Source organism: Dermacentor variabilis, unplaced genomic scaffold, assembly GCF_050947875.1.
Source record: "Dermacentor variabilis isolate Ectoservices unplaced genomic scaffold, ASM5094787v1 scaffold_23, whole genome shotgun sequence".
NCBI classification, from domain to species: Eukaryota; Metazoa; Arthropoda; class Arachnida; order Ixodida; family Ixodidae; genus Dermacentor; species Dermacentor variabilis.
This window is the reverse complement of record NW_027460401.1, coordinates 436,031-463,822: the sequence shown is the minus strand read 5'-3', so window position 1 is coordinate 463,822 and position 27,792 is coordinate 436,031. Positions and strand designations below refer to the sequence as shown.

Genomic DNA, 27,792 nt, shown 5'->3' with positions numbered 1-27,792 from the left:
TTGTTTGGCAACCTATGTTTTTGGAAAGAGCATTTCATTACGTATAGTATGCTATGCTGCAGTGTGTGCTGGAATATTATTTCAAGTGGTAAATAATTTTTTTCGAGACCAAAAAATGGCCCTTGTGGTAATGCAAGAGCGAAGCAGCTTCCAGAGTGCCACATCACCACCACTGTCAGCCAGTGGGACGTGCTGCACATGAACACATCGCTGACCGAGTTGCTTTACGCCTCACTGCCCTCCAGAATGAGCACTGTCATCGCTGCTGCTGGGGACTTGATGAGAAAAGAAATTCTGAGTGTGACGTGTGCGCCACCGGCTGGCAGGGCCTGTCTGGTGTAATGAACTATTGTAGAGAAGAATCACTTCCAGCTTATTGTCTTAACCTAAATCATTCCTTTATTCCTATCCATTTGTTTCATCGTGTTTGGCCCGCATAGTTATTATTGTTGAGTGCTTCATTTTCCGTTTGCATCAAATAAAGACCGAAAATGTTGTGTGCACATTTTGGTGTCTCTTTCTTGTCACTGCATAATATAGTAGCACACACAGTGAAGAAATATATGTGCATCGAGCATTTCAAAAGAACAAACAAAGCATGCTGTAAAGAGAAGTTTGTAGAACCCCATTATCACCAATGAAGGCTCAGAGGTTGGCATCGCACAACGCTTAGTAAAGAATATTGTCTCAGTTCCCGCAGTAACAATGAAATCCACGCACTGCCCCTGAATAGCACGCTTCCCAATAATGCGGCCAGCGCGCCACCATAGCAGACGGCGCGGTTCAAGACAACGCTCCTCGAGCGTCTGCATATGCGCTAGCTGCTGCCGCCGCCCGATTGCAGCGCTCACCGCATTGCGATTCCATACGCTCCGAGTTTCCCCTTAAGTGTGAAACAGCCTGTACGTTCCTGAAATGTGTGACCAGTCCCTGCCAGTGACATGCAACAGGGTCATGAAACAATCCCAGGTCTTTGCCTCGGAAGCAGGAATACCCAAGACAAACTTGAAAGCCAACAGGGCTTGGGTATTGAAGTTGAAGAGGGTTGGTTTCTTGCTTTGTCAGCATGCCAGCATGTGTGGGAAGCTGCCTGCCACATACGAGTAGAAAGTACTCGCCTTCCATAGGCACTTCCTCAAGCTGCACGTCTCGCGGCAATACTTGCTCGGCCAGATTGGCAATGCCGGTCAGACTACCGTCTATTTCGATATGACAAGTAACATGATGGTGAGCGTCAAGGGAACTCGAGAGGTGAAACTCCTCACAATTGGAAATGAAAAGATTCTGTTTACTGTCATGCTTTCGTGCTTGGCGGACGGTACCAAACTTCGTCCGTACATTGTATTCAAGTGAAAGACAATGCCATTAGAAGCGTTTCCAAAAGTGTAGTTTTTTATTTATTTATTTATTTATTTTTTATTTAGAAATACTGTCAACCCTCAGTTGAGGGTCATAACAGGGAAGGATGATACATATACGTTCATACAAGACAGCCAGATACAAAAGAAATATGCACATGCACTACAGTGTCCTACGGATACAATACAAGATACGATATACAGACTATAAGACATGTATTCAAATGTTCAACCAGCTGCCGCACGCACACAAACAGAAAAAAAGGAAAAAGAGAAAAAAGGAAAGAAAAACACTTTGTTGTGAGAGTTAGTGTGAAGGGCTACATGATGGATGACATGGAGGTAAAATGGTACTGCCCGATAACTCCTGAGGCCCATGGTGTCCCTCAGAAAGTCGCATTCCCAACCTTCTTGTGTTGTGCTCCATTTGAGGCCGCCTTACAGCCAAGGTGAAAGCGGAGCCATGGAAAGAATGTACAAATGTGTTGGCTATTTGATGGGGCACCTGCAGCTATTTGATGTCAGCGTGAACAAGCCTTTTAAGGACCTGCTCCTCCATGAGTACACCAAGTGGCCGGTGGCAGAAGACCGCGAACTTACGCCAACTGGACTTGTCAAAAGAGCCCCCCTGACAGCTCTGGGTGGTTGGGTGCTTTTGGCGTGTGTGGCTGTTCTACAAGGTGTCGTGGTGCGGTCGTTAGCCAAGTGTGGCATTTCGCTGGATGACGACGTGCTGTGGCACCGTAGCAGTGACGACGACGGCAGCACTAGTGAGAACGATGGCACAAGTGAAGGCGAGTAGTCCAGTGACCGTGGCAGCTACTAATAAATTTTCGTTATGGAATGCGCCCACGGGTATGCCTTTTTTTGTTTTGCTGGACACACACAATATGGGGTGGTCGACTTAAAATCGTGTAAATACGTACTTGGAAAAGCCTCAGAATGTGTTCTGACCTCACATTGGGAGATGTGGCTGTTTGTTAAGAACTTAAGACCATTCGCTGCCAACACCATCATGCTTAATGTACTAAACATCATATTGGATACCAGGCCTCAGTAAATTGGATTGATTTATTAGAAAAGCGGTTTTACCAGTTCCATCTCATTCAAAAAAACTTCTCAGATGCATAAGACAGGTAGCCGAGACTGTGAACTGTTTGGTGTACCTCCCTCCAGATGCGATTAGTGAATTCGTGATAAGCACTGAAAGTTTTCCCATTTTCTTCTTTTTTCCACACTACTTTTAAGGGCTGTTCAATTCCGCCAAAAATATATAGTGTATCTTAGCTGCGTTCATGGCCACTTGCATACGGGAGACTCTGAAACCGCGATGTTAGAACTATTGAGAAATGCTATGCCGTGCCACCTGCCGCGATCATCAAAACCCGTATGCTGCGGATAATTCAAGCATGTTTTCAGGCGTTTGAGATATACTAAATGGACTTAAACTGACTCTACTGACATGCCTTGCACTGACTTTCTAATGAGAGCCCCCCCCCTCCCCCCCAAAAGAAATCGTAGTGCTAAAGGAAGAGAAAAAGTGATGAGAAGGTTTGCAGTAGCCTGCAAACAATAAGAAAAAAAAAAAAAAAACGTAACGACAACAGTTGCAAACTTTGCATACAGGTTTTCATCAAGTAAAAAAAAAAAATAAAGTCGTAGTTTGCGTCCAGTTATTTCTTCTACATTTGCACTTATATTCATTTTCGCGGGTTTCCGTTTGTACTCCTGTAGATCACGAGCATGTATTTGCAACTGTGAAAGGCCATCCGTACACCTGTAGTGTTTGCCCGGCCGAGTTCACGGCCATCTGCGCACGTGCGATTCTGGAACTACGAGGCCAGAACCATTTAGAAATGGTTCTATATTGAGTTACCCATCGTGATCAGGAAAACACATCTATCGTGGATACATCAAATAAGTTTTTAGGTGTGTAGGGCCCTCTGGGCTGTACTTGTTGGCCATAAGGTAGCCTCCCTGCCTATAAGATTATCTGACTGAGCTATGTGGAATGCTGGGTTGCCATAGTCCGAAGTTCGAATCCTATAAGTTTTTTTTTAATTTGTAATAAGCTTGTAATTTGTATAAGTTTGAAATTTACCTCCTCCAGTGCACTACATCTGCAAGCTTGTAGTGATGCCTGACACCGGCAAAAGTTCCCGAGAGCGAGTGGGGCTATACTAATCCAGGTACACCCAGATTAAGAAGGCCCACTAAGCTTAATCAAAGACACTCCCTCACCAGAACAGGAATTGGCCTCCCTGGTGCAGTATTCGGCCACTACCTCCCGAATGAAATGATCTCCTTAATGAAATGGCCCTCAGTCCCCAGTTGGTGCGGAGCACCTGACCAAGGCAGTCGTCAGACCTGTAACGCAGCAATGGGTGCTAAGAATTGCTGAGTCCAGGCAGGCTGCCAATGAAAACTGACCCTTGCAACATTTAACACCTTAACCCTCTTGAGTGAGGCTAGCTTAGAAGGACTCTTCGAAGAACTATCGGACATTGTTTGGGATATTATTGGCCTTAGTGAGATTAGAAGAACTAGTGAGGCTTACACATTGCTGAATAACGGCCATGTCCTCTGCTGTAGAGGTCTCTCAGATAAGAAGCAATACAGCGTAGGATTCCTAATCCATAAAGACATAGCGGGCAACATTGTCGAATTCTGTAGCATCAACGACAGGGTAGCAGCAGTCGTAATCAAACTCAATAAAAGATATAGATTAAAGGTAGTACAAACATATGCTCCAACGTCCAGTCACGACGATGAGGAATTGGATCAGTTTTATGAAGATGTTGAATTAGCGATGAGAAAAGTGTAAACGCGGTATACAGTAGTAATGGGGGACTTCAATGCAAAAGTGGGGAAAAAGCAGGTGGGTGAACAGGCAATTGGCAACTACGGTGTCGTTTCTAGAAATGCTACAGGTGAGATGCTGGTAGAATTCGCAGAAAGGAATAAGCTGAAAATAATGAAAAATTTTTTCAGGAAACGTAGCAACAGAAAATGGGGACCTGGAAAAGCCCTAATGGTGAAACAAGAAATGAAATTGTTTTCATATTTTCTGCCGATCCCAGCATAGTGCAGGATGTAGAAGTAATAGGTAGGGTAAATTGTAGTGATCATAGGTTAGTGAGAGCCAGGATTCACCTCAACTTGAACACAGAAATAGTAAAATTGGTAAAGAAAAAACAGGTCAACTTAGAGGCTGTAGGAATAAAAGCAGACAAATTTAGGCTGGTACTTGCTAACAAATATGCAGCCTTAGAACAGAGAGATGATGACATAGAGGTAATTAATGAAACCGTAAAGAGGCTGACTTCAGAGGCAGCAATGGAAGTGGGACGCTAGGCACCAAGACAACCAGTAGACAAGCTCTCCCAAGTAACAAAGGACCTAATAAAGAAACGACAAAAAATGAAAGCGTCCAACTCAAGAGATAAGATAGAATATGCGGAACTGTCAAAACAGATCAATAAGGCGGAAATAAGTGATACTCGAAACTATAACGTGAGAAAGACTGAAGAAGCCGTAAAAAATGGACGCAGCCTGAAATCAGTGAGAAAGAAACTTGGCATAGGACAAACCAAGATGTATGCACTAAAAGATAAACAGTGTAATATCATCAGCAATCTTGAAGATATAGTAAATGCAGCAGAAGAATTCTATACTGACCTTTACAATACCCAAACGACTCACGAGCACTCTATTCGAAACAATGATGAAGAGTATACAGAAGCTCCTCCTATACCTAGAGATGAGGTCAGAAAGGCCTTGCAAGGCATGAAAAGGGGAAAAGCGGCAGGAAAGGATGGAATAACAGTCAATTTAATCAAAGATGGAGGAGACATAATGCTAGGAAAACTAGCAGCTCTCTATACGAAGTGTCTATCGACTGCAAGGGTCCCAGAAAACTGGAAGAATGCAAATATTATACTAATCCACAAAAAGGGCGACGGTAAAGAACTAAAAATTAATAGGCCCATTAGCTTACTCCCAGTATTATATAAAATATTTACCAAAATAATCTCCCACCCGCCATGGTTGCTCAGTGGCTATGGTGTTAGGCTGCTGAGCACGAGGTCGCGGGATCGAATCCCGGCCACGGCGGCCGCATTTCGATGGGGGCGAAATGCGAAAACACCCGTGTACTTAGATTTAGGTGCACGTTAAAGAACCCCAGGTGGTCAAAATTTCCGGAGTCCCCCACTACGGCGTGCCTCATAATCAGAAAGTGGTTTTGGCACGTAAAACCCCATATATTATTATTACCAAAATAATCTCCCATAGAATAAAGACAACACTGGACTTTAGTCAACCAAGGGAGCAGGCTGGCTTCAGGAAAGGTTACTCTACAATGGATCACATCCATGTCATTAACCACATTATCGAGAAATGTGCAGAGTATAATAAGCCTCTCTATATGGCTCTCATAGATTACGAAAAAGCATTTGATTCAGTAGAGATATCAGCAGTGATAGAGTCATTGCATAATCAAGGAGTACAGACCGCTTACGTAAATACCGTGGAAAATATCTACAGAGATTCCACAGCCACCTTAATACTACACAAGAAAAGTAGGAAGATACTGCACACTGAAAAGATTTTGCACCAGAAAACAGCGCGTACAAGAAAGACGACGACACCACGGGCGCTACTTCAACTGTTTAATGAGGGTGAAAGCACTCGACATATATAGCCCGTCCAAAACACTGCGCACGCATACAAGGCTACATGAAGTAAAAAGATCTTAGAGTAAAGTCTTATCAGAGTAAGTGGGATGGAAACTTCAGCTCAGCCTCGTAAAGAAAAACCGATGTATCACTAACGCAGTTCGGACCCGCTTTCTTGATGCAGAAGGCTTCCAAAGTTTCACATGATATATGATGCCTGCCTCGACCCAAAATCCTTGCATCGCGGAACCGTGGAAAACAATCGGTGCAAGCCCTGCAGTGATCCACAAGTCGCTCGCCTTCATTATTTTTATACCTTTTGCATGCTCCCTAAGCCGGTCGTTCACACAACGCCCCATCTGTCCAATGTAGGATTTCCCGCATGACAGAGGAATTTCATATACGACGTTTGTGTGTTGTTTTTTAGTGCGAAATCTTTTCGGCATGCAAGATCAACTAGCCCAGCAGTTAACTCTTCTATAGGAAGATAACTATAAAGAAAGGGGTAAGACAAGGGAGACACAATCTCTCCAATGCTATTCACTGCGTGCTTAGAAGAAGTATTCAAGCTATTAAACTGGGAAAGCTTAGGAGTAAGGATCGACGGCCAATACCTCAACAACCTTTGGTTTGCCAATGACATTGTTCTATTCAGCAGTAATGCAGACGAGTTGCTACAAATGATTGAGAACCTTAACAGGGAGAGTGTAAGAGTGGGGCTGAAGATCAATATGCAGAAGACAAAGATAATGATAAATAACCTCGCAAGGGAACAAGAGTTCAAGATCGCCAGTCGGCCTCGAGAGTCTGTGAAGGAGTATGTTTACCTAGGTCAATTGATCACAGAACCCTGATCATGAGAAGGAAATTCATAGAAGAATAAAAATGGGGTGGATCGCATATGGCAGACGTTGTCAGCTCCTCACTGGAAGCTTACCATTATCATTGAAAAGGAAGGTGTACAATCAGTGCATTTTACCGGTGCTGACATATGGGGTAGAGACTTGGAGACTGACCAAGAAGCTTGACAACAAGTTAAGGACTGCACAAAGAGTGATGGAACGAAGATTGCTAGGTATAACGTTAAGATGATCTTGGATTGTAGCGCGAAGTGAACATGGACGCAGAAAGGAGCAGACAGGATGCTCGTCCTGTCTGCTCCTTTCTGTGCCCGTGTTCACTTCGCGCTACAATCCGAGATCATGTTACCGTACCAACTCGCCCAACTTTCTATCCTTTTGCATAACGTTAAGAGACAGAAAGAGAGTGGTTTGGATCAGAGTGCAAACTAGTATAGACAATATTCTAATTGACATCAAGAGAAAAAAATGGAGCTGGGCGGGTCATATAATGCGCAGGTTAGATAACCGTTAGAACGTTAGGGTTACAGAGAGGGTACCAAAGAAGGGAAACGCAGTCGAGGACAGTAGAAGACGAGGTGGAGCGATGAAATTAGGAAATTTGCAGGCGCTAGTTGGAATCAGTTGGCACAGGACAGGGGTAGTTGAAGATCGCAGGGAAAGGCCTTCGCCCTGCAGTGGACATAAAACAGGCTGATGATGATGATGGTGTTTAATAAAAGATGGGGTGCATGTTTGGAAACTTTGGTACCATTATTTAGAAGCAATGACGTTTCTGTCATTCCAATGAAAAAAAATTGAACCCTTGCATATTAATTTATGTGCAACTTAAGTGGAACACATACAGTTATCTCTCGGTAATTTGACTTTTCGCTTAATTTGAATGCAGAGAAACTCCCCAGTGAAAAACCACACTGGCTAGGGAAGAAAAGCTTGATTAGTTCAAACGCGAAAGCATACTGCTTTCATTAATTTGACCTCTGCCAGTGTGCCCTCGTGTGCTACAGTAGATGTTAAGGCTTGAAAATAGCAGAAATTTGTGACCTACATCGAAAAGAAGTGAAGGAAGAAGGGGTGGTTGTCTAGAAGTGACGCTTTTTGCGAAAATTAATGCCTGTCAGCTTTCATTACATATAATTATTGCTCAGACATTGTGGTTTTCGGTGTGTGTGCAAATTAGTGCAGGCTTTCAACCTCAAGACACCAAAATCCACTATTGTCACGTGGTAGTGACGTTGAAGAACACAGTAGCAACACTGTGAACGACAAAACTAACTTTTATTGGGCAAACTTGTGCCCACAAAAGAGGCTACACTAATAGCACAACGATAGCGGCAAACATGGTCGGCAATCGTCGAAAATCTGATCAGCGGGTCGAGCGCGTCGGCTTTTATACAGCAGTCGTCGAATGTTCCAGACTAATCGCTTAGACCCGCGCGTCTTCCACAAAGTTTACACCATTCGCGTCACGCGATGAAATCAGATAACATAAGGTTCGGCGACAACAGACAGCGGATAGAAGCATCAATAACTTTCCAGAAACTTCGGATACATGCAGGCGCGTTCCGTGCTGTGCGTTCACATTTGTTAGGCGGCGAAACGTGTCCCCCAATAAAGACAAGTACACGTGTCAATACCCTCTTAAAAAGCATCGACCCGATGCTGCAACAAACGATAGTAATAAACAAAAGCACTCGTAGCAAAGAAAACAACAAGAATAAGGAAGTTCTTCAGCGTCCGTAAAAGGGTTTAAGGCGCACCACGTGGACCACTTCAGATCGTGCGCGGCGCAGCTGTGAATGTGAAATGCCGTCTGGCACGACCTCATAGTCCAGAGTGCCAATACGTCGGATGACCTTGTAAGGTCCGAAATAGCGTCGGAGTAGTTTCTCACTGAGTCCTCGTCAGCGTATCAGGGTCCATACCCAAACACGGTCGCCGGGTTGGTACTCGACGAAGCGTCGTCGGAGGTTGTAGTGCCGGCTGTTGGTACGCTGCTGGGTCTTGATCCATAGGCGGGTGAGCTGTCCGGCTTCTTCGGCGCGCTGGAGATAGGTAGCGACGTCAAGATTCTCCTCGTCAGTGACGTGCGGCAGCATGGCATCGAGCGTCATCAGTTTCCTGCCGTAAACCAGCCTAAACGGCGTGATCTGTGTTGTTTCTTGCACCGCCGTGTTGTAAGTGAATGTTACGTATGGCAGAACGGCATCCCAAGTCTTGTGTTCGACGTCGACGTACATTGCTAGCATGTCGGCGAGGGTCTTGTTCAGGCATTCCGTGAGACCATTCGTCTGCGGGTGGTAGGCAATTGTCCTCCTGTGGCTTGTCTGGCTGTATTGCAGAATGGCTTGGGTGAGCTCTGCTGTAAAAGCTGTTCCTCTGTCGGTGATGAGGACTTCTGGGGCACCATGTCGCAGCAGGATGTGCTCGGCGAAAAATTTCGCCACTTCGGCTGCGCTGCCTTTTGGTAGAGCTTTAGTTTCAGCGAAGCGGGTAAGGTAGTCCGTGGCCACGACGATCCACTTATTCCCGGATGTTGACGTCGGAAACAGCCCCAACAAATCCATCCCAATCTGCTGGAATGGTGGACGAGGAGGTTCGATCGGCTGTACTAATCCTGCTGGCCTTGTCGGTGGTGTCTTGCGTCGCTGGCAGTCTCGGCATGTCTTGACGTAACAGGCGACGTCGGCGGTCAGACGCGGCCAGTAATACCTTTCCTGTATCCTCGACAGCGTCCGGGAGAATCCGAGGTGCCCAGCGGTTGGATCATCGTGTAGGGCGTGCAGTACTTGCAGTACTTCTGGACGCAGCGCTGACGGTACAACAATAAGGTAGCTCGCGCGGACTGGTGAGAAGTTCTTCACGAGCAGGTTGTTTTGTAGCGTGAACGAAGACAACCCGCGCTTAAATGCCCTAGGGACAACGTCGGTGTTCCCTTCCAAGTACTCGACGAGGCCTTTTAGCTCCGGGTCTGCTCGCTGCTGCCTAGTGAAGTCTTCCGCGCTTCTTATTCCAAGGAAGGCATCGTCGTCTTTGTCGTTTTGTGGCGGGGGATCGATGGGGGCGCGTGATAAGCAGTCGGCGTCAGAGTGGTTTCTTCCGGACTTGTATATTCACGCACGTAATATTCTTGCAGTCTGAGGCTCGACCGCGCCAGCCGTCCTGAAGGGTCCTTTAAGTTAGCTATCCAACACAACGCGTGATGGTCGCTGACGACTTTGAATGGCCTGCCATAGAGGTAAGGGCGGAATTTTGCTGTAGCCCAAATGATGGCGAGGCATTCCTTTTCAGTGGTAGAATAATTACCTTCCGCTTTTGACAGCGACCGGCTAGCATAAGATATCACCCGTTCAAGTCCGTCTTTCCTCTGGACTAGGACGGCACCGAGGCCTAGGCTACTGGCGTCAGTGTGGATTTCAGTATCTGCATCCTCGTCGAAGTGTGCAAGTACCGGCGGCGACTGCATGCGTCGTTTGAGTTCTTGAAATACGTCGGCCTGCGGCGTTTCCCACTTGAACTCGACATCACATTTGGTTAGATGTGTTAGCGGCTCCGTGATGCGTGAAAAGTCCTTGGCAAAGCGCCTATAGTAGGCACACATGCCAAGGAGTCTGCGCACTGCCTTCTTGTTGATTGGCTGTGGGAACTTTGCGATGGCAGCTGTTTTCTGGGGGTCGGGGAGTACTCCAGATTTGCTGATGACGTGTTCTAGGAATAGAAGCTCATCGTAAGCGAAGCGACACTTTTCCGGCTTCAGAGTGAGCCCTGATGATTTGATGGCCTCTAATACTGTCACAAGCCGCTTAAGGTGATCGTCGAAATTTCCGGCGAAGACGACGACGTCATCCAAGTAAACAAGACAGGTCTGCCACTTCAATCCTGCTAAAACCGTATCCATCACGCGCTGGAATGTTGCAGGCGCCGAGCACAGTCCAAATGGCATAACCTTGAACTCATAGAGGCCGTCTGGCGTGATGAAAGCAGTCTTTTCGTGATCCCTTTCGTCAACTTCTATTTGCCAGTAGCCAGACTTGAGGTCCATCGATGAGAAGTATTTAGCATTTTAGAGGCAATCCAATGCGTCGTCTATCCGTGGGAGGGGGTATACGTCTTTCTTCGTGATTTTGTTCAGTCGACAATAATCAACGCAGAAACGTAGGGTTCTGTCCTTTTTCTTCACTAAAACAACTGGAGACGCCCACGGGCTTTTCGACGGCTGGATGATGTTGTCGCGCAGCATTTCGTCGACTTGTTGTCTTCTAGCTTCACCCGCCGTGGTTGCTCAGTGGCTATGGTGTTGGGCTGCTGAGCACGAGGTCGCGGGATCGAATCCCGGCCGCGGCGGCCGCATTTCGATGGGGGCGAAATGCGAAAACACCCGTGTGCTTAGATTTAGGTGCACGTTAAAGAACCCCAGGTGGTCGAAATTTCCGGAGTCCTCCACTACGGCGTGCCTCATAATCAGAAAGTGGTTTTGGCACGTAAAACCCCAAATATTATTAGTCTTCTAGCTTCGCATTCTCGCGTCGAAACTTGGTAAGGGCTCTGGTGGAGAGGTCGAGCGCACTCTTCGGTTATTGTGCGATGCTTTGCGACTGGTGTTGAACCCTCGACGACGTCGAAAAGCAATCTTTGTATCGTCAAAGCAGACTTCTGAGCTGTTGCTGCTTACTCATAGGAAGACTTGGATTCACGTCGATGTTTGGTTCAGGGACTATGCTCATCGGGGGAGCTGCGGCAAAATCCAAGAGGTCAAAGGCATTGCTGGTTTCCACAATTTCCTCGATGTACGCGATTGTCGTTGCCTTGTTGATGTGCTTGAACTCTTGGTTGAAGTTGGTTAGCATACCTGCCGCTTTCCCTCCGTGGAGTCGGGCGATCCCTCTTGCGACGCAAATTTCGCTGTCGAGCAGTAGACGTTGGTTGCCTTCGATGACGCCTTCTGCGTCAGCGGGTGTTTCGGTGCCGACCGCAATAACAATGTTCGAGCGAGGCGGGATGCTCACTTGATCTTCGCGCACACTCAAGGCGTGGTAACTACGAGGGATCTCCGGCGGTATCGCTTGATCTTCCGACAGCGTTATTGACTTCGACTTCAGGTCGATGAATGCGCCGTGTTGGTTCAGGAAGTCCATACCGAGAATGATGTCTCGTGAACACTGTTGCAGGATAATGAAGGTGGCAGGATAAGTCCGGTCACGAATGGCAATTCTTGCCGTGCAGATTCCACTCGGCGTGATGAGGTGTCCTCCAGCAGTCAGAATTAATGGGCCTTCCCATGCAGTCTTAACTTTCTTCAATTGGGCTGCGATGGGTCCACTCATGACGGAGTAATCGGCTCCCGTGTCTGCGTGGCCGTCGAGAAGCACGTCGAGGTCGGTGGTTCTTTGTCTTGCGTTACAGTTAGGCCTTGGCGTCGGATCACGGCTGTGTCGCGTTGATCTGTGGTTGGTACGTGGCGTCATCAGGGGGTCTTTCGTCAGTGTGTTCTTTCCTGCCAGACTTCGTCGGGACACCGGTGTGTCGTCGTTATGTTGTCGAGATAGTCTTTTCAGCGTCTTCGTCGACGGCGAAGGATCTTTGCCAGTTCAACGAACAGCAACCGCACCTCCATCGGTTGCTGCTTTTAGTTTTCCGGATATGGGCTGACGGACCGGCCCCGGGCTGGTCCAGTGCATGGTCGGCGCTGTGGCAACAGATAGCGGCCTGGTGATGGTGAACGAGATGGTCGTCGAGGGCTCCACTGAGTAGCGGCGAGGTAGTCGGCGATATCGCGAGGTCGTTCGCCAATTTGTGGTCGCAGTGTGTTAATGGCGAACCCTCGGAGTTCCATCTCCCGGTATGGGCATCGGCGGTAGATGTGCCCGGCTTCTCCGCAGTGATCGCAAAGCGGATGGTTGTTGGGGGCGCGCCAAACGTCAGTCTTCCTTGGAATGCCGCGTGGGGTGACGGGTTGGCGTGCTGGCGGCGGGGGTGGTGGTGGACGACGAAGCTGTGTAGTCACTGGGCCCTGCCGTATGTGCGGAGGGGGAACGTGACGACGGGTTACAGCGGCGTAAGTCATCGCTTGCGGCTGAGGCTGCGGCGATTCAGGGGCTACTTCAAGTTGTTGGAGCTCATTACCTACGGCGTCGGCAATCGAAGCTACTGGAGGCTGTGATGACGGGAACACCTTCTGTAGCTCCTCCCGCACGACCGCTCGGATAGTCTCGCGCAGGTCGTCGGTGGCCAGTGACTGAATTCCGGCGTAGCTTGTCGAGCTCGTGCGGCGGTTGAATTGCCGGTTCCGCATTTCCAGTGTCTTGTCGATGCTAGTGGCATCGCGAAAAAACTCTTACAGTCTTCGGTGGGCTTCGTATCATTGCGCCGAAAAGTTCTTCCGTCACGCCACACATGAGAAGGCAGACTTTCTTCTCCTCGGCCATATCTGGGTCGGCGTGGCGGAAAAAAGCTGCGGCCCTTTCCTTGCGCACGACGCTCGTAAAGGTGCGCAGGAAGCCGCTACGGAAGAGGTCCCATGTTGTCAAGGTCGACTCCCGGTTCTCAAACCACGTTCTGGCGGCATCTTCTAAGGCAAAGTATACATGCCGCAGCTTGTCGTTGGAGTCCCAGTTGTTAAAAGTCACAATTCGTTCGTAGGTCTCCAGCCAGGATTCCGGGTCTTCAGTCGCTGCTCCATGGAAGGTCGGTGGGTCCCGAGGTTGTTGTAGGATAAAGGGGGACGCTGGGGCAGCCATTGGGGTTGTTTTGACCACGATTTTCTTTGTCGACTCGGGTAGAAGTCCGTGCTCTGGGGGTAGTCCTTGTAGTCTGCGGCTAGCACGCTGGTCTTGGGCAATGTTGGTTTTGTCCTCGGGTTTCGGGCTTGGATCGCGGCTTTGCGGGGGCGTTCGGTACAGGAACGCACTAGCACCTCCACCAGATGTCATGTGGTGGTGACATTGAAGAACACAGTAGCAACACTGTGAACGACAAAACTAACTTTTGTTGGGCGAACTTGTACCCACAAAAGAGGCTACACTTATAGCACAACGATAGTGGCGAACACGGTTGGCGATCGTCGAAAATCTGATCAGCGGGTCGAGTGCGTCGTCTTTTATACAGCAGTCGTCGAATGTTCCAGACTAATCGCTTGGACCCGCATGTCTTCCACAAAGTTCTACACCATTCACGTCACGCGTTGAAATCAGATAACATAAGGTTCGGCGACAACAGACAGTGGATAGAAGCATCGATAACTTTCCAGAAACTTCGGATACATGCAGGCGCGTTCCGCGCTGTGCGTTAACATTTGTTAGGCGGCGGAACGTGTCTCTCGGTAAAGACACGTACACGTGTCACTATAATGCATCTAATGCAGTTGGCGGGGCTTCGTAATGCTCATATTTGGCTGTACTTGTTTTCTGCTTTTTTTTTTCCTCACACCCACACTATATTTTGTTCACCATTCCACCAGCCGTTTGTATTGCAGGACGTTGAGATCGTATATTGCCGCTCCCTGTCATGCCCCAACCCAGAGGCTGCACTATCCAAGCAGCAGGGTCTTCAGCCAGCAGATGGTGCCATCAGTGATGAGATTTCTCTGCTTTTGTATAATATGTAAAAAAAAGAAGACTAATGGCCAGCGTCTTTACATATGCATAGTGTAATGAAGCAGACGTGAGTGTTTTCTGGAAAGCAACAAAGAAGACCCCTACCGTGATTGCGTGAGAGCCTGCCCTGCTACTGCAGTGCCTTTCAGGATTTATCATCCTTAAAAATAAACCTCCTTATAATAGGAATATATTAACAAAAGGTGGCATGGATTTCAGGAAGTCAAAGACTAGAGCAGGAAATCTTTTTAGCAAAACTGTAACCACTGCTGCGAGTACAGAAACAATTCTAGTCTTTGATGTTTGGGACTGTATGTTGTAACAACTAATCATATTCATTTACAATGTCCAGAATGTACTGCATGGCCCCTTAAGGGCAGGCACCATATGGCACCGTAAATGTCATATGCCTCGATGTTCTTAATTGGAACAGCACTGTTCTGTTTATGCTCGTCCAGATCACAGGATGGCACTAATTGGGTCCAAACATTTTGATTGTGTAATTTTTGGCTGAATTGAAACAATGTTTGAAGTGATGCTCATAAATAGTATGTCAAGAGCACTGTTTCCTACTATACATATATTGCATCAATGTGCGCCATTATAAAAGACAAGATTCATTGAGTGAAATGTCATGACGTTCTCTTTTTTGTTATCTTTGGGAACAAGATGCACTCTTCTATATTGTACTCCAGTAAGGCTAAACTTCTTTGTGTGTTCTAACATGAGATATCGACTCTCGTTATAACGGACCCTGATAATCCACCGAAAAACACCCGTTTTACCCGAAGTCCGTAATGTTTGGAACGCCTCACTTAACGAAACTTTCATTGCGATGTCTAATAACTTTGTTGCAAAGAGTGAGTGATGAACGTCCAAAGTAAACAAACAAGAAGTCACAGTTTCTCCCGAAAGGCTAAGCATCAATTGCGATAGCGAATTAAGGAAGATAAGCGCGGCAGCAGCAGCAAGTGAATTGACCTTCATGCTCTCTCGCGCTTCAACGTGAGCTAAACGTCGAAAGAACAGCACATATGAAGCTGCCAGCACTGGGTGCACTTTGTCCACATCGCAGAACGCTCTCAAGATACAGCGGCCACACCATTAACAGCAGCCACCAGAGTAGAACTGCCCTCCTTCCCTTGCCTCCACCCCCCCCCCACCGTGCCTCCTGCGCATGAAAGATGGCACGCTTTCGCTCTGCTTCCCTCCCTCCTTCGCGCACAAGATATTGAGCTGCGATCGTTGGCTTACCCTCGCAAATCAGTTGCCAGCCCATGTCGACACAGCAAAATTCCATTTTATACATTCGATTTTTACAAAAATTGCCGCTAATTTTGTCCGCTGTTGCCAATAGTCCGTTGTAGTGTGGTCTGTTAAAAGCGAACTTCGTTGCATTAATAAAATAGGTAGAACAAACTAAGGCTGAAGTATGGGCTGTCGTATCTGAAATTCTGTTGTACGCGGGTCCGTTGTAACGAGCGTCGACTGTATTTGCTGCAACATGTTGGCCGGCCCACAGCAGGCTCAATGCAGTGGGCTGAGATCACTGTTTATTTAATTAAGCCATCTAAGCAGGTGTGAATTAACATAGAGCCCTCCAGCAGAGCATTCTTACTCCACTTACCCATTGCTCTGTCATGTGAAAGTCCTGTCTGATGACTCTCTTTCATGTTAATAGTTTTTTTTTCTTTGCATAAAGTGTGCTTAACTGTAGTGCTACCTTTCTGTGGTCAAATGTTCAAATTATTTGCTGTTTTTTTTTTTTCTCTCTTTTTTCAGACAAAGAAGTATGCTGACGTTATAATTCCGAGGGGTGCTGACAATGAAGGTCAGTGGCTTTGTTGATGTCCTTTTTAGTAAGACGTTGCTCCTCTCTACACTGACCATTTGAAGCATTTTCAGGCATAAGGCATGAACGAACGATAGACACAGTAAGACCTTCCAACTGCTTTTGTGTTGCAAAAGTGTTGCAAAGTTCAGTTCAAATCAAATCAAATTTATTTCAACATACCACTGATGCTGAGGACCGTGGACAAAAAGCCAGCAAGGCTTGACGTAGTCCATGGTCCCGTTTTACAGGCAGCAACAAATACAACAAAGCATGAGCATAGTTAAATACGAGAGAAATTGGAAAAATAAGATTTCCACACTAATAACTGTGAAACATTTTTCATGGTACCTATGAGCAAGTATTACAAAAAAGTAAAGCATACATGACGAGTAATTCTCATAAGTACAGCTAGTCATGAATACATCACAAAATACAAAAGAAATAATAAAAGAAATGCAGCACTATGTACATGTCTATTATAAGACACAATATGAGGAAATATTTCATACAGTAACATATACAGAAGATAGTTCAGCACAATGCGTTGGCAGGCTAGTTGGTGCAAATCCATAATTACTTTGTTTAGCGCAAAACAACGGACACAAGAAAGACGACAGGACTGCGCCTTGTCCTGTCGTATTTCTTGTGTCCATTGTTTCGCGCTAAACAAAATAATTATATATACAGAAGAATTTGATATGCATAGTACAAAAAATAATTATACGAGAATTGCACCTTTTCAATGAACCTTCAAGCATCTATATACATATTTGCTAAGTATATGTTTATTCGAGCACAGAAATAAGCATTACGTTATGTTTGCCTTGTTTAAATGGTAGGGTAGTCGAAAACGTAGCATTTGATAGTATAATTTGTTCTAGGCTTCGGTAGTTCCCATATTTCAGAACTCCTCATACTGACCGCCTTATGTTTTGCTATTAAAGGGAAGCTGAAGAGTCTGTCGAATTCAATAAGACGCTCATATACGGATGTGGGAACCTTATAAACCATGTAGGTAAAATTTGGGTTTTTTTTTCAATTAGGAGCGACGTAATCGTCAGTTGGAATTGCGCTGTAGCTCCGCCCCCCTTTGAGTGAGCGAGCGGAGCGGAGACCGGAAACCGCGGTGTTGTGACGTCAACTCTGCTTCGTTCCTTCGCAGCGTCCGCGACCGTGCCGGACCGCGCTTGTTTCTGCGTGCGTGCCATCGTAATCTGCTTCGATCGACCCTGCATTCCTTTGTTGGTGCGTCTGCGTGTATGTAGAGTGGTAGTCAACGTGCGTGGTAGTCAACGTGAGTGGTAATTAACGTGAGTGGTAGTCAACGTGAGTGGTAGTCAACAGATGAAAGTCACTACACGTACTGCATGAACCGGGAAGCTTTTCACACGTTTAAACCGTCTTTGTAGATTGCCGACAGCTTTGGACAGCGCACAAATGCCGACGATCGCATCCTCGCTTACGTTCCACGAGGAGGCATGCATGCAGGAACACAACACTACAGTTGTTTGACCGGAAACGAGCTCACTAGATCGGCGAAAGATCGGCGAGATCACTAGATCGCTTTGCAAAAAACATACTCACCAAAGAGCATTTCCAACACGAGGAGATCCCAAGACTTTGCTTTCGTTCGCGTCGAAAGCACTGCTCGCACCAGCATCGTTTGCTTCTTCGAGAGGCCGGCTCTTCGCAATCGGCTCGTACATGTAGGGAGTAACGCCGAACTCCTCAGAAAAACGCAGTCTCTCTAAATTTTCCATTACCGTCTCAGAAAAACAGCACCAAACTACCTGGCACCGCGCTTCATGTGTAGCGGCAGCGGTCGGCAGCGGCAGAGTTGACGTCACGAGGGGCACCGACCAATCACAGGCGGAAACGAGACGCGCGAGCTGGGCGTGTCCGCTGCTGCACTTTTCGTCGAAATAAAATATATTTGCGCTTTCTTTCGCTCAATTTCGATACGGTATTCGAATTCGGAGGGTTGAAAACCATTATGTACAGATGTTCACTCATTTTTTCTGGAAAACCTTTCAGCTTCCCTTTAAGTTGGAAATACATTTTAGGGTGTCATTATTTTTTTTAATACTTATCATATAATTTCGTATTAACATATTTTCACAAATGTTAGGTATTGACAGCAAATTCAGCTCTTCAAATAGAGGACTAGTATTCGTTAAGTAAGGGACATCTAGTATACTATGTGCGGCCTTTTTCGGTATTCTGTTCTGTGCATTGATGTTAGAAAGCATTGTAGTGCCCCAGACAAGATGACAATAGTTTATATATGGTAATAACAGTGATTTGTACAAAAGAAGTTGAATACTTTCTCGAAGAAAAAAATGTAACTTGCATAGTATTCCAGTCACTCGAGAGAGCTCACCCATTACCATTTCCACATGAGCATTCCACGACAAATGTTGCTCAAACATAACTCCAAGACACCTAATGGAAGGAACAATAGGCAAAATGTAGTTGTTAAGCTGTAAAAGGGTACAAGTATCAATATTTTGATTTTTTGGCCTAAAAAGTACAGTCGAACCCACTTATAACGATACCGGTTTTAAAAATACTATATCGGTTATAACATTGAGAAGCAGCTGCACCGTCAACTTTTGTATGTTTCCATGGTGAAATAACCAGCTTATTACAAAATAATTCATAGTCAGCATCCTACTAGCCTTCCCCTTACCGAACCACATCGTACATCCCGTTGTCTTTGTAATAGCCACAGCTTTAGGTGCATATTTGGCCGAACCATGGCTTTTAATTCATCAGCCCTTCCACGTGCCATAAGCTACTGGAATGATCTTCCTGATCGCATCGTTTTGCCATTCATGACTCTACAGTCTTCAAAGACCAAGTACTGCTCTGGTTTTCTTCGCTGTTTTATTCACTGCCTTGTACTTTGTTAGTCACCCTTTTAGCCGCCATTTAAATGTTCCTTCAGAGATTGCATACTGTGCAATATTTTTCTGGCCTTATATTTGTAGCTTTATACTTGTCATTACTTCTTTGCGTCCTGTGAAACTGTTACCCATTGTATAATGATGCATGAGCTGCTTTTTTTTGCGTCCTTCATTTTCTGTACATGCCCCCCTCACACAATACTCCTATTTGGAGCCTGTGAGTATTTTGAATAAATAAATAAATAAAAGCCCTGATGCTGCATTATCGGTTATAATGATGAAGTCTGGCTGCTGGGTGTCCGAGCCGAAAGGTAGTGAAATGCAAAATCCTTGAAAAGAAAATGAGAAATTTGAAGGCCGCTGCACGATGGCTCGCTGCTCCATCAGCCGTCGCGCGCTCATTTTCCAGCCTTCTCTGCGTGCCTCTCTCTCATCACCCTTCCATCCCTCCAAACACGAATGGGCTACGCCCATATCTCTACGCCGTGCCACCCTCCAAAACATGAATAGATCGCGTCAACTGCGCTGCTCGCAGATTACTTGCATGTAGCTCGCTGGCTCCTCATCAGCACAATTCTGCAAACAGCTTGATCGCTTGCGTTCGTCTTTCTTGTTTACGTCGAAATCATTCCTGGCCATGTGGTTTCTCAGTACCGTTTGACTTGCCGCCGAAACGGAAGATGGCTAATCTACCCGCTGAACATCGGCAATGCATGACATTGCCATTGAAAAGAAAGGACCAAGACTATAAATTCAGGAAATAAATGCTTCTAACTGATGAGGTGATCGTCACGAACGTGCTTGCATTGGATAGTGACAGCGATGGTGGCAGCGATGACGCGGTAGGGCAGGCTGTCTCAACGTTTTACTCACAGGAGGCCCAGCAGGTGATTCAGTCCCTCCGGGGCTTCGTTTTCGAGAGGAACCGGAGGGACTTCTGCTGCACTATGTGCAGCACCTGGATGCCTTGGAGAAGGATGTCAGCAAGCTTCGCGTAAAGCATGCAACGCTGACGGACATAGGGTTTTCTTGTGCAAGCCAGTAAGAAGTACGTGGCGAGATGCTTGTGGCGATCTCGCCTCAGCATTTCTTGTAGATTTCTCAAGCTGACAGGATGCCGCAGCAGCCTTCTCGCAATTTTTAAAAGGCCCCATTCGGGGCCATCAAAGCGATGCCTCGTCGGAGCTCACATAGCCCTTGCCACCCGTGACCCTTCTATGCGGTTGTTATAGCACTGCCATTCTTTAACACTGACAGCCGTGGCTTGTTGCATGCAGTAGGAGCGCCCAGGAAGCAGTTAAATGAGTGAACACAATCAACACCCGGATAGAGGAAGGCGATGGGGAGGGATACTGGTCTTCCTGCCATAGTTTTCTTACATCATCTCTGCCATCCCCCCGTCTTTCAATTTTTTTCATGCAACCCTGTTATAACAATTATCAGTTCTAACAATGGAATTTCCATGGCACTTGAATATTGTTATAAGTGGGTTCGACTGTAAAGCCTTTGTTTTATTAACATTTATTGTTAACGAATTCGCAATACTCCAAGATGATAATTTTGGCAGCCCCTCATTGGCTTCAATCATGACATCTTCAGCATATTTTTCGGTTACAAGAATTGTAATGTCATCTGCGTATGCAATAAATTTTACGTCTTTGTTAATACTCACTAAATCATTAATATAAATACAAAAAAGCAAGGGGCCCGAAATGCTTCCTTGTGGCACTCCTGTGATGAGTGGTTTCAAATCGGACGCGGGACTGTTTATAATACGTGTTGCACGCGGTGCTTGAGATATGATTCTATTAGCTTCAAAAAATGCCTCGAAAACCATAATAGTTAAACTTTTCTAGTAGGGTAGTATGGTTTATGCAGTGGAATGCTTTTGAGTAGTCGACAAAAATACCGAATGTACATAGCTGACGTTCAAAAGAATCTAATATAATTTCCTTTTGTGTTAGAAGGGCAGTTTCAGTAGATTGGACCCCTCGGAAATCCAAACTGCGTGTTTGTTATTAATTTATGCTTAGTTGGAAAGGATGTAATGCGGCTGTGAATTAATTTTTCCAGAGGTTTTGAAAAAATTGGCAAGACGGATATTGGTCTATAGTTAGTTAAATCGTTTTTATCGTCGCCCTTGTGTCACACTATAACTTCAGCAACCTGGAGGCTTTTTGGAAAAGTACCATCAGATAAAACAAGCTTATAAATGTGTGTCAACGCCGAAGTGATTGCATTTAGTGCGAACTTTGCAGGCCCAATTTCAATACCATCAGCATTGCAACATTTACTATTTCTGATAGATAAGAAAGTGTCAATTATTTCCCTATCTGTCGTAGGAATCAAAAATGCAGATTGGCTGGTCCTTGTAGGTAGATAGTGCAAGCAATTTGGATCGTATTTCCATTTTCAGTACTAGAAACTTCACTTCCAACTAGTACTTCATCGTATAGGGTATGGAGCCTATGAATGAAGAGGATCTGCTACTAGTGCATCAGTGGGCATTCATATATATGTACTGTAATTCTTTAGACGATAGTCTAAAGAATTAGACGATAGTTAGACGACAGTTAGATGACAGTTAGACGATAGTCTACTGCATGGCCATCGTCGTCTAAAGACGACGATGGCCATGCAGTATTTTCTTGCTTCAGTGAGTCTTGTCTTAATTCAACCTGATGCATTTATGAGATTTCTTGCAGCAACAGCATATATGCCAAAGTTTGGAGGGCACTTTTGATAGTGGAAGGCGGGGTGACCATCCCGGATCTGTGTGGCCTACATACCATATTTACTCGAACAAAGTAATGTGTTCTTAATTGTAATGCCAGGGTTGACTTTCCGGTCACATGAAATACAAAAAATTAAATAGTGAATGGAACGTGACATGAATGAAAGAAGAAATGGTACCTTTATTCAAGAAATCACAATTCGGAAACAAGTTCTCTTCACTTATTGTCGTCTGAGGTGGAGACAGCTTTCCTTAGGCAGTATTTTTGAGTGATTTTTTTTAATATAGTTTCACTTTTACGAAATTTCGCGTGACTTGGCACCAAAAGCATCCCCGACAACTGTTTTTGGTGCTGTGCTATGTTCGCTATCAGTGCCATGAGCACTGTCGGCCATATACAGTGGAACCACAGAACACCTATACAAACTTAGAGAAGGGAAACTGTACCTTCCACAGTGCAACGGAAATAAGCGTAGCGGCGGTGTCATGAACTAAAGTATGCGACCACAGATGGCGCTGTACAACAGGAAACGGAAACGGGGTTTTGCACAGTATGGCATATGGCCGCTTTACTGGGTTTATGGCTGCTGCACCTCGATCGTGCTCCCGCCAGTTTGGTTGCTGTGTGGCAAACGTAGCGCCTACATATATAAATGTATGTAGCACTGAGTCATATCGAGTTAACGCACACTCTGGACTGACCTCTAAGGGCATCCTGAGCGGTTTTTCGTTTATTACACCACCGTTACCCCGAGTTGTGCCGCCGCGCTCCAGCTGTTGCATTTCGTGTAGGGCTACTGACAGAATGCAGTTTCCAGGTGGCACGATGGCCTTGACTGGAATTAACGCACACGACACCAAAGATTGAGTAAGCTTGAAAATATTTCATTTGCATTTTATGAGTACAACAAAAAGCACACGTCTACGCATCCACACAAACAAACGCGGTTACATAGTCAAGAACATAGTCAAGAAATGGCTCATTAATAAGGGTAGCACAAATGCACAAGAAAGAAGACCTAAGCTACAAAACGTACGGTCGGCTGCTAAGTATAATAATTTCCCTGTCACCACATTTATACAGCATCTTTACAGCACTACCAGGCCGGGTAGCTTGGCAGAAAGAACGCAATAGCTTACGGCCGTCAGCTGCCTCTTCTTTACGGGTGTCATAATTATCCTAATCTCCGCATCAACGTCGTGCAAGTCCGCATACAGGTATCTGTATCTGAACCATATGTGCCAGCTTAATACATGTGTAGGGAAATTATGATAACCACTGCGTCTTATCAAACGTATTGGTTTTGCAAATGCGCATTATAGCTGACGGAACGACATACTGTAAGTGAAGCACAAGAGAACGAGGACAAAAGATACAACACTTGAAAAAGAAATGAAGAATTAGTAGGTGTGCAGCAAACAAGCGATGACGGAGAACACACAATGATGCATCGGGTGTTCTGTGACATCGGTTTACATACTTACGGTGTTATGGAGATCAACGGCATAAAAACATACCTTCAAGCGTACTCCCTCAACCTCCGCCGCATTCATTATGATAACGCCTAAACAAAATGAGGCAGTATTTTTTGCCAAGAGTAGACCTCTCTATAGCAAGTCCATGTAATGACTCACAGACGAAACCAGCATGCTTTTCGAAAATGTTTTACTGCCATAGTACTCGAACGCCAACGGCCAGGAAACACATCGATACCAATAGGCTGTCTGCTGTCGGTGGTTAATCAAGTACAAAAACCTTGACACTATGACTAAAAAGCAGCTTCAACAATCAAATTTAAAAAAAAAATCAACTGCCTATTTGCCTGAGGTAAAAAAACATCCTTAGACACCTCGATTGTTTATGTCAATGGTTTGTGTAAAGTAAAAAATTCAACATGTTCAGCGCCCCTAGCAGAGAAAGCACAAATTAAAGTATGCGACCAAATTACAGTAGCTCCACTTGCGCGCTTACGCTGAAATGTGCCTCGATTGATTTTTCGCCCTTTGTGGCCATTTGTTGAACTTGAGAGCGTGCGGGGCCTGGTGGAACACTGTATCTTTTTCACCAGACCGGGAATAAAAAATTTAACGATTGGGAAAAAGCAACAGTGAGGAAAGCTCCAAAAATGAACGAAAACAGTGGATCTTTGACTTTAAACAATTTATTTCTGCAAAGTGAGCTTAGGACATTAAAAAATTCAGAATGAATGATTCCCGTTTCTTTCACTCGCTGGAAGGCACCAAGTGTTTCTCAATAGCTTGAAGGGCCACATTGCTGTCAGCGTCGTTTTGAGGTGCGACGTACCTGCGGAGGAGGTCCAGAGCTGCGACGGCTTCTCCAAAGCTTGGATCTTCCAACTCCCCGGAATCTTGTGGCTCGTGCTCACCATAATCATCCAATTGAGCGGCTTCACTCGCGACTGAGTTTGCAATGATTTCAGCGATGCCTTAGCACTCCAACGTCACGATGGCAACTCCACGGCAACGTAGTCATCGTACGCAATAGTGTGGCCTTCCAATCATCGACTGTTTCCGAATTCACACTTGCTGCTTCTCCATTTACCTTCTTAAAGCGATACTGTGCCTCTTCCGGAAATGGTCTATCCAGCCATTTAACACCGCTAAGGCAGTGATGCCCAGTCTGTCGGCTGTCTCCATCACCTTCTCGCGTAAAATGCTGCAGTCGAAGTTAACACCGGCAGTGCGAGCTTGCTTAAACCAAAGAAGAGCCTCGTCGAGGTTCTCATACTTGCCGCCATGTGCCTGCTTAGCTTTCGGGCCAAAGAGCGTGGCATTCCTTCTTGGCACGCTTCAAGACGATGCTGTTAAGCATTGAGGGTGGCAGTCCAGGGTCTTTGGCAATGTCGACCCTTTTCTGCGCTGGCTGCTTATTGACTGCGTTTGGTACGTCCAGCTTTTCCTCAAGGGAAAGCGCCTTCCACTTCGCGACTCCATCATGGTACGACTAAGATCGCACTTGGCCTGCGATGCGGGCACCCCAAACAACCGCCCGCAACCACCACTCAAAGTCATTATAATCTGAGAAGTGCAAACAACTTTGGTTGTCTGCTGCTGCTACTCTGCGGCAACGCAGTACCATCATCACCTAGTGCCTGGTGAGGGTTGTCGCTGCCCTCAATATGCTGACTCTCACCCTACGTAAGTGGCGCCTCCATAGACAACGGCCGTTTTGCAGTCATCCGGCAGGCAAGGAAGTTATCTAGGAGGCTATGCCAGGCCCCGCACACTCTCAAGTTCCAGCGATTGCCACATAGGGTGAAAAATCAACTGCGGCGCGTTCCAGCATAAGCGCGCAAGTAGAGCTACTGTAATTTGGTCGCTTACTTTAATTTGTATTTTTTCTGCTAGGGGCGCTCAACGCGGCTAAATATTGGATCTATAAAAGTACATATAGTAACCCTCAAACATAGTTAATGTGCAATTTTTTGCGAAATAAACAGACAATTCTTTTTCTTAAACCTACGTTGTTAAAACCTGTGCTTTAATCTTGAGTAAAGGTTTTGAGACCTCACTGACGTGTGATAAGCAGCAGCCCACTGGTATCGATTGCAGTCCGTTCCATTTACAGATTCAAATTGTACGGCGGCTATATTTGCGAACGGGGTGGTCGTTTCCATTGTGCAGCATCACGCAGGTTCTTTTTAATTAGACAACAATTATATATCAGCCAGTTTGTGCATCCGACATTTGATAGCCGTTACCAGGCAAACATGTTTAAAGATGGGGAATTTTATCAGCTGCGGTGGTTCACTGGCGTAATGTCTACATACACGGCTTCTGTTGTCAGTGACCTGCCGCGTCTGGCCCTGTAATGACGGGTTGCTCGAAAAAATGTGCTAGCTAGCGTGAAAACTCGTCGCTGGAACCGAGCACAGTCTGCCTGGAAACTACCCAAGAAAGCAGACTAACCTTGCAGCCTCTGGGCGTGTGCACCGGTGAGTAAAAAAAACTGCTTCGCATTTTCAACTTTCAATTTCTTCAGGTGCGAGATGGATAAAACAGATTCCTGTAGTCATTTTTTTTTTAAAGTGGAAAATCATAATAATGTTATTGCTGTTTAAAGGCAATTCAAACAAGGCTCTTCTTATTTTGCCGCGTTGCTAAAATTCCATACACGGAGTGCCGTATAAGAAATAAATAGTTTTGGCTGTGTCTACATGGATGATACGCTGCGATAAATTCACAGCACATTAGTGCAAATGTACTTCCGGTGACACAGTTCGATTAATATAATTTGATGCATAATAAAATTACTGTGTTTATTACCTAGTAGCTAGCAAAAAATTTTATCAATGGTTCACTAACACAGCCTGCACAAAGACACCATTAAAAGAAATGCACACTCAAAACAGTGTTGTGTGCGTGCGTGTGTGCGTGTGCGCTGTTCTATCATGGAGCGTTTTGTGCGCTGTTCTTAGTCATACATGAATCACAAACTCGCCCACGCTTCCACCATAGTAATTGAGGCTATCTTCTTTTGCCTCCAGCCTCCAAGATGCTGCTCATATTTGATTACCGCTTTGGACTCTATTGTTTCTGGACGTACAAGTCAACAGTGAATGTGTCATCACAGAGCCAGAATCCTCACAAGGTATGTTTCTGAACACTTCAACTAGAACTGTGATTTGTTCATTAATTCGACAAACTTTTGTTTCACCATTCTTTGCTTGCATGTTTGTCATGGCTTCATGATTTCTCTTTTCAGGAAGAAGGACAAAAGAGAGATTATTGGTTTGCAAGCTGCTCACGGCCAAGCCATAAGAAGCTCAACGGTCACCATAATGACAACAGGTCCTCTTGAACTACTTGCCTCACCATGAAATGTTTGCAAGTTTACCAGATAGAGACCTGTGAGCGCTATCAGGAAAGCAGCAGTCTACAGTTTTGTATGGTACCGAACAGGAATGCTAAAATTTGACATACAAGCTTACCTGACTTTCAGGGTGTTTTATGACACAAAGCAGTAGAGTAAAGCAAACGAACAAGAGCAGCGAGTTCTGGTAATACAATGATTCTCCTGATTATACAATGTTAGCTAACGTTTTGCAAAAAAAGTTTATCGGTGATGGCTACGATACTTGAGGGAAGGTGGTTCCACTCCCGAGATGTACAGGGGATGAAAGATTGAAAGAAAGACTTCGTGTAACAAGAATCAATTCCTGCCTTATTGCTATGATCGATGCGGTTTGAAATGTACTTGAGGCCGTGGTTTGAAGTTGTCGTGAAGTGTGGTATGACGGAAAATTTTATGCAATAGTGAAACACGAGTGACTGCGGCGGTTAGCTAGGGGAATATGCCGGTTCGTTTCATTAAGGTTATACTCCTGGTACGGTTATAATTATAAAGAATGAAACGAGCAGAGTTATATTGTACTAGTTCAAGGGAAGTAATCACATGAACGCGACTAGGTTCCCATACTGCAGATGCATATTCAAGTTTTGAGTGTATTAGAGTCTTGTAAAGGTGTAGTTTTAAAGTAGACAGTGCTTTGGAAAAGTTGTACTGTAAGTACCCGAGCAGGTGAATAGCATTGTTAATGACATACTCTATAGTGGTCTAATTTAAGTTATTGGTAATGTGTACACCAATATATTTATAGGACATGACGAAATCTAAGGGAACATTGTTGAGCTGGAACAAGCTGGTAAGTGAGAGGATTAGAATTAGATCTGGATACTCCATTTTTCATTTGTTAACTACAAAAGGCTCATGTACAGTTTGCATTAAATCAGTAACTAGGCTAGACATGCACCGTAAGAGATGGCTAGAACAGGCAACTTCACACAACTGGCCTACTCCACACTTTTAAA

At 45.5% G+C, this 27,792-nt stretch overlaps 1 protein-coding gene across 2 annotated transcripts in view; it reads left to right on the top strand.

Annotated features, from left to right (window-relative positions):
• Nucleotides 1-27,792, top strand: part of Uck (Uridine-cytidine kinase) — a 223,186-nt gene that overhangs the window by 176,897 nt on the left and 18,497 nt on the right. For both annotated transcript variants that reach the window (XM_075678485.1, XM_075678486.1), the window contains exon 6: nt 16,269-16,317. In XM_075678485.1, coding sequence (XP_075534600.1) covers nt 16,269-16,317 — 49 coding nt within the window. The remainder of the gene's footprint in view (nt 1-16,268; nt 16,318-27,792) is intronic.